The sequence below is a fragment of the Engraulis encrasicolus genome, chromosome 12 (genome assembly GCF_034702125.1).
Source record: "Engraulis encrasicolus isolate BLACKSEA-1 chromosome 12, IST_EnEncr_1.0, whole genome shotgun sequence".
In the NCBI taxonomy this organism is placed as follows: Eukaryota; Metazoa; Chordata; class Actinopteri; order Clupeiformes; family Engraulidae; genus Engraulis; species Engraulis encrasicolus.
The window spans coordinates 34,296,345-34,304,285 of NC_085868.1; the positions used below are offsets into that span (position 1 = coordinate 34,296,345).

Sequence of the window (7,941 nt, forward strand, 5' to 3'; positions counted from 1 at the left end):
GTTGTGTTAAGTACAGTTGATAGGCGTGCTATCCTTAATTCCTAGCTCATAATTATGACACTGGCTATGCAAATTTGTCACGAAATTTACATTACGGAGGGGCCCACAGCAATCTGTAGCCTAGGGGCCCAAGGCCATCTTAATCCGGCCCTGCTCAGACACATATTTTAAACTGACTGACTCATGCTAAAAAAAATCAGGGTGTTTGGGAACCAAAACATGGTTTTCCCATGGGAGCAAACTTAAGTCATATTTCAGATTCAGCAACAGTGCCTGAAACCATGTACACAGCAAAAAGCCCGATACTAAACTGACCTTCAGAGAGTTGAAGTTTGACACTTGAGTTCATCTGAAGGTCACAAGAAGTTTGGAGCTCTGTGGCAATTGACCATGCAGAAAGTTGACCACCATCTTTGCACAATGCGCCTCAGCATCCGCTGACCCCTCTCCATCATTTTTTCAGTGGCCCATCTCTGTGAAAAACTGAGTTCCTGTTGTTCCAATTTTCTTATAATAAACAGGACATTTCATGACTGGATTTGTTGCACAGGTGGCATCCCATGATTAGTCTGATTATCATCGACTTTCAAATCTCTTTGCGACTTGGTCTGACCAAGAGCATAACAATTAACATTTCCCAAATGGCATGGTTGACCCGTCTCCCTTGGTTTGCTAGTGCTTGTTTGCTTCCCGACAAAGTGGGAGGAGTTCCCGATTTTTCGGGAGCTCAAAAGTACTTGAATTGCTCTAGACCTGACTAGTAGCAATACTGAAGGTGTTGCGTGACTAGGAGGGCACGGCCTGGCTATCTCATGATAGTTCTACGCTAGAATTCACTGAACTCCCGAGAGTGACCCGTCCTTTCACAAATGTTAGTAAAAAAAACAGTCTGCATGCCTAGGTACTTTATTTTAAACACCTTTAGCAATGTCAAGCGATTAGGACATCTGATTCTGATCATTTGGATGGGTGAGCGAATACATTTGGTAATAGAGTGTAGCTATACGACACTTCACTTGTAAGATTTAATCACAAGACTCGTTCCAACCCGAAAATCTTCCCAAATGTTCAAACCCTGCTGAAAATTCTAAGAAACTCTGCTCTAAGAAGTTATTAACTCAACACTCAATCTGTTTTTTGTGTGTGTGTACATTTCTTTCTGTACATAAAAACACGTCTGTCTGACTGTAGTTCGCTGTGGAAGAAACACCATCAGATCTTTTGAAATGGTGATGCACACAGTACACAGACTTGTCTGTCAGACTTGAAGTTGGCACAGCTTTGAGCTGCATGACATCAAGCATTCTGATTCATGGGGCACAGGGGGATCAGGTGTGGCGCTACCTTGAAGAAGAAGAAGAAGAAGAAGAAGAAGAAGAAGAAGAAGAAGAAGAAGAAGAAGAAGAAGAAGAAGAAGAAGAAGAAGAAGAAGAAGAAGAAGAAGAAGAAGAAGAAGAGAGAGAGAGAGAGAGAGCTAGAGAGGGAGTGAAGAACATTATATTTATAGAGAGAAAAGAGGGAGGCAAAGAAAAAGAAAGGGATAGAGAATGAGGGGAGAGATGAGAGATAGAGCGATAGAAGGAGCATGATAGACATAAGGATTGAGAGAGCAAAAAAGGGAGACAAGAAAGAGTAAAGCAGAGACAGACAGGCAGAGATAGAGAGAGAGAGAGAGAGAGAGAGAGAGAGAGAGAGAGAGAGAGAGAGAGAGAGAGAGAGAGAACAAAATGGACAGATAGAAATAGAAAAAGTGAAATACCGAGCGATACAGGATGGCAGTTTAAAGGGGCACAAGGTAGGATGACGTCGTTTGTGCCCGTCTCAAAATCTACACTGTAATAAAAAAAATGCTGTTCAAATAAACTCATTGTGAGAATGTTTTTCATCACAGAATGCCAGCAGTTGATACAAATCTGAATACGGTATGTAAAGCGATTTTTCGTATGACGTGTTTCCCACGACACTCATTCGGATCGCTCTGTCAAAAAGTTGCATTTGGGGTTTTCTGACAGCCGACCGTGGAAGTGGTTACATTACCAGAGGTGTCAAAAATAAAAGTAAAAGGACTTTTGTGGTGTAATTACAAAACTAGCACATGGCATTACATAGCTGTTACACCGTTTACTCCATTGTACCTAATGAGATAGACTGTGTTATTACTGGAAAACACTGAAAACCTAACAAGGACCCACCACAAACTTGATCCAACCAGTGCAGAGTTAGCTGATCGTAAGACAAGCACATTGGTCTACTGGTTATTACTCAGATAAGTTACTTGTGTTGGAAGGAAACTGTGTTTCTTTTTTTTTTTTTTTACTTTTGACACCTCTGGTGATTGATTCCTTACTAAAGACTCAGATAACCATCGGCTGACTCGGGAGAGTGCTTAATTAAACTTTTAAATCTACCTGGAGCCAAATTTGTTTGTTTTTTTCCATGAAAACTTACTAAGTAATGAAGTAATATTTTCTTGTATGGCCCAAGTACAGTCATTTCTGGACATTCAAAATGGCGGACCATGGAGAAGATCCCTCTTTCATGTATGAAAAGTGCAATTTTCCCAGTCATAATGAATACTTACCCACTAATGGTGGTGGTAAGCATTCATGAGAACATTAGTGAATGGGTAGCATGAATTCCGTACACAGTGCACCTTTAAGTACTTTGCACATCTCTGGCACTACGGCAAACCATCTTAACTACAGAATGGATAGAAGAAGGGATCGTAGAGCATGCATGATCATGAACATGATGCATGATGTGTCTTGGGATGTCTCCACAACTGCCACTTTGTTCGTCTGACTGTGTGTGTGTGTGTGTGTGTGTGTGTGTGTGTGTGTGTGTGTGTGTGTGTGTGTGTGTGTGTGTGTGTGTGTCTGGAACCTGCCTGTCTTCCTGCATTTTCCTTTTTTGGAGTCTAAACTTCACTCATCCCTCCGGACTCTCTTCTTCTCTCTCAGCCTGTCTCTCTCGTGTGTAGTGGTGCTGTTCTTGTTCCCTCTCGCTCTTCATCTGTTTGACTCTAGCCCCCTCTCTCACTTCTGTGCCGTGCGCACTCACACTCTCTCTCTCTCTCTCTCTCTCTCTCTCTCTCTCTCTCTCTCTCTCTCTCTCTCTCTCTCTCTCTCTCTCCTCTCCTCCCTCTCTCTCTCTCTCTCTCTCTCTCTCTCTCTCTCTCTCTCTCTCTCTCTCTCTCTCCTGTAGTGGTGCCATGGAGCTAAGCAGGTTGCTTGCAGGCACATGGTTAATCCGTGTCTCTGTGTAATTGTTCCTGAGACTCTGTCACACCGCTCTCAGTCTCAGGACCCCTGCCAGCCGTCACACACACACACACACACACACACACACACACACACACACACACACACACACACACACACACACACACACACACACACACACACACACACACACACACACACCTCACTGGTAGATGAGAGAGAGCTTTATTCTCCACTGTTGCACACACAAGCATGCATGTGAACATGCGCACACACACACGCACACGCACACGCACACACACACGCACACACACACACAACGCTTCATCACAAAATCCATGTTCTCTAGTTGTTGGCTCATGCCCATGCCCATGCCCATGCCCAAACACACACACACACACACACACACACACACACACACACACACACACACACTGTGTAAAATTAGAGAGGAAAGCTGGTTTCACCGGATTCCTTAGGAGCTGTGGTGTGGATTGGGTCTGCCACAATCTGCCTGCTAAAGCGCCGTGAACATTCATATCTTGCAGGATTGACTTTTGTCTCAGTGTTGCTTATCCTGTGTGTGTGTGTGTGTGTGTGTGTGTGTGTGTGTGTGTGTGTGTGTGTGTGTGTGTGTGTGTGTGTGTGTGTGTGTGTGTGTGTGTGTGTGTGTGTGTGTGAGGTAACGTTGCATGATCTGTGTGAAAAACAATGTGTGAATATCCATCTGTGAGTTTTCAATACCTTGTTGTGTGTGTGTGTGCGTGTCCGTGTCCGTGTCCGTGTGTGTGTTTGTTTGCTCCTGTCTACACACTTCATTGTTTCAGCAACTTCCCAGAACGATCTGGAAGTGTGTGTGTAAGTTGGGGTTTACCCCAATGTGTTGCATTTGTGTTGCTAGAACCTTCCCAGGATAGTGTGTGTGTGTCTGTGTGTGTGTGTGTGTGTGTGTGTGTGTTGTGTGAATGAGCTTATATAAAACTAGGTTGTGTGTGTGTGTGTGTGTGTGTGTGTGTGTGTGTGTGTGTATCAGGTAGCGTTGCATAATCTGTGTGAAAAACGATGTGTGAATATCCATCTGCGAGTTTTCAATACCTTGTTGTGTGTGTGTGTGCGTGTCCGTGTCCGTGTGTGTGTTTGTTTGCTCCTGTCTACACACTTCATTGTTTCAGCAACTTCCCAGAACGATCTGGAAGTGTGTGTGTAAGTTGGGGTTTACCCCAATGTGTTGCATTTGTGTTGCTAGAACCTTCCCAGGATAGTGTGTGTGTGTCTGTGTGTGTGTGTGTGTGTGTGTGTGAATGAGCCTTATATAACTAGGTTGTGTGTGTGTGTGTGTGTGTGTGTGTGTGTGTGTGTGTGTGTGTGTGTGTGTGTGTGTGTGTGTGTGTGTGTGTTAGTGAGCCAGGCACAGTAGACTGCCGCTCGGATCATTCTATAAACACTTCCATCAGCAGGAGGCGCTGCTGTGGTGGGGGGAGTAATCAACCAGTGCTCTCCCCCATCCTCCTCCATGACTGAGGTACCCTGAGCATGGTACCGTCCCACCGCACTGCTCCCCATGGGGCGCCACTGAGGGCTGCCCCCTTGCACGGGTGAGGCATAAATGCAATTTCGTTGTGTGCAGTGTGCAGTGTTCACTTGTGTGCTGTGGAGTGCTGTGTCACAATGACAATGGGAGTTGGAGTTTCCCAATGGGCTTTCACTTTTTTTCACTTTCACTGCTGTCAATGTATTCTCTATTGGGTATCAAGAATGCAATGCTGTATCTGACTCAATAACAGAAAGAAAGAAAGAAAGAAAGAAAGAAAGAAAGAAAGAAAGAAAGAAAGAAAGAAAGAAAGAAAGAAAGAAAGAAAGAAAGAAAGAAAGAAAGAAAGAAAGAAAGAAAGAAAGAAAGAATTTCGTCACAGTACAACACAGACAAGCAGACACATTGTAACACAGAACAACTCACACACACACACACACAGAACACAGACACAGACACAGACACAGACACACACACACACACACACACACACACAGTACAGTATGTGGCTCACCTGTACGGCTGACACCAGTATAGAGCCCTCACACTCACTCACTCACGCACGCACGCAACCCTTCGCCCCCTTCCTCTCATCTTCCTATCTGTATTTTCCAAACTCAGGGAAATGTAAATGAAAGGGAATGTATTATTCACATTCAATGGGAATCATGGCAAATGCCAAGCGCTGACATGAAAAGCACACATGGACAAAATGAGTCAAACACCGTTCAAAAGAGACATTTTTTTGAACGGCTCTTTGAAGAGAAAGGAGCCACTATGATCCAGAACCCCATCAGGGTTGCCAGAAGAGGCTGATGATGTCCAGCCCAAAAAGTGCTCAAAACCCGCCTAGAAACACAAAATCCCGCCCAATTCTATTGATTTCTTTGGCAAAAAATGGGCGGGTTTTTCTGCTAAATGCCATTTTTACCCGCACACTGCCATCCTAAGCAGCCCAATTGGGCGGAGAACAGACCAATCTGGCAACACTGAACCCCATCAAAGATCCATAAATCCCATCTCTAGTGGAAAGCACGTGAATGGGCCATTACTGCTCTAATGCTGTGTGTCTGGTGGTGCACTAGTGCACTTCCGGCACTATGTTTCAGTGTGTAACCAATACGCCATACGCACAGAGACATAGTGTCTGAAGTGCACAAGTGCGCCATCTGCGACACACACTGTGTCTAATATCGCACAATTGTGCACTTCGGGCACTATGTTTCAGTGCGTCAGGTGCTCACGCTGAAAATGTTGGTATATTCAGTGCACTGACAATACCCGGATGATGCCCTAATAACGGCCAAAAACGCAGTGCTTGAATGATGGACATTGCACGCACGAAACGGCCGCCATATTGTTAATGAAATGAAAGAAACATGGCGTTCAGTTCAGTTAAAGAATATGGTCAACAGTCTCTTAATTCTGTAAGTAATGTGGCAGAAACGCCAACCTTTTCATGCCAAGCCAAGTATTGTACAGCGAGATAGTTGCCAGTTGGGGTGAAGGAAATGTCAATACAAACACGACACGCTGTGCAATGTAAACAGTAGCCAACCAATATTTTGGTGAGCTAATGCTATGCTGACCGGTCACTTCCAGTGAGGGTACAGTGCACAGTGCTCAAACTTTTCCACAACACTGCACTAAAGACCTCAGTGCACTGTGAGCACTACTGTATGCACTAACATCAGTACACTGACACACATGTGCGCGATATGAGACACAAGGACAGCATAAAACTCCACAGGTCAAAGGTCGCTCACCTGTTCAGGTTTAGGGGCGGGGCTAAAGCGTCTGGCACACACCAGAAAGGAGTCGGGCTCGGGCTTGCCCTTCTTGACCTCGGGGTCGTCGCCCGTGACGACGTGGCTGAAGAGGTGGAAGAAGTCCCCATGGCGACTGGTCTTTAGGTCCAGACAGGGTGCACAGCAAACCCGGAACCCACGAGCTGGTAGCGGCACGGCCGAACCTGGGCACCTTGTGTGCGTGCAGGTGCTTCACCAGCTTCTCGGCACCTGCATGGCGCGAGAGACGGTTTCATCAAAAGGTAGACCACACAATTGCCTAGGGCCCCACCAAGTCTGCCCTCTGTAGGAGTCCCCAACAGTCACCCCATTTGGTAAATCCCTGCAAAAATAATTCAAAAGGGCCCCCATGTCTATATTTTGCCTGGGGACCCCAAATGTGTAGAACAGCTACGGCGATTGGCGAAGGCATAAAGAAATCACAAATGCGAGACATAAGTAGGCTAGGGCACAGCATGTGCACACACACAAACACAAACTCTAGGTCAGAGGCCAACAAGGTAGCAAACTCGCAGATGGATATTCACACATCGTTTTTCACACAGATTATGCAACGCTACCTGATACACACACACATACACGCCAGCCACCGCCTTCCACACACACACCACCACACACACCGTAAGACCTGGAACGAAAAATAAAACGTCGGAAACCAAAACACAGATCATCTTCATTATTACAGTGTCTCCAGCACTCAATCAAAGCTATAGTGAATTCTGCTTGGGTCTGTCTGATTGAGATCCTGAGTAACTCTATATGTTTAATCAGCACAAATAACAACACACATTAACAAACAAGTGAGACCCCAAACTCAAACTGTGACACATTCATTCAAATGAAAAAGTGATACATTTATTCAAAGTATTTTGTTCAATGTAACATAAGTCTTGATAGGCAAATAAGCAGATGTCCACTGGGAAACAGGACTGTGTGTACGGCTGTTGTTGTTGTAGCTGCTGCTGTGTTATTACCTGGCATGAGAGCGGCGGAAGGGAAGATCTTCTCTTGTATCTTGCGGCTCTCCGTGATTAGCTCCTCCGGAGAGAGGGGCAGCTCCAGGGACTCAGCGATGATCTTGTTCGCGTCCAGCGACCTCTTGCCCATCACCGCGCACTTCACCTCCCACGTGTACTCTTTCCCGTAGCGGTCGCATATCTGCTGGTAAGACACCGTGTACAGCCTCTCCGTGTCTGCGAAGCAATGGGAACATGGCTCGATGAGTAGCTAGCGGGCAACATGCCAATGAGTTGAAATGTAACTCCGGCCAGAAACTACTGTAAACTGCAAGCCAAAAGTGGCGCCCAGCGGCGGGGCTAGTGGCGAGAGGAGTTTTACATTACAAATCTTGGCAGAGGAAACTAAACTGGCATCTAAGAAA

The 7,941-nt window shown here is 45.6% G+C and overlaps 1 protein-coding gene across 1 annotated transcript in view; it reads right to left on the reverse strand.

The window, feature by feature from the left end:
* Positions 1-7,941, reverse strand: part of pudp (pseudouridine 5'-phosphatase) — a 37,044-nt gene that overhangs the window by 25,985 nt on the left and 3,118 nt on the right. The window contains 3 exon segments of the mRNA XM_063211888.1: positions 6,519-6,680; positions 6,682-6,770; positions 7,535-7,787. Of these exon segments, the coding sequence (XP_063067958.1) occupies positions 6,519-6,680; positions 6,682-6,770; positions 7,535-7,787 (504 nt within the window).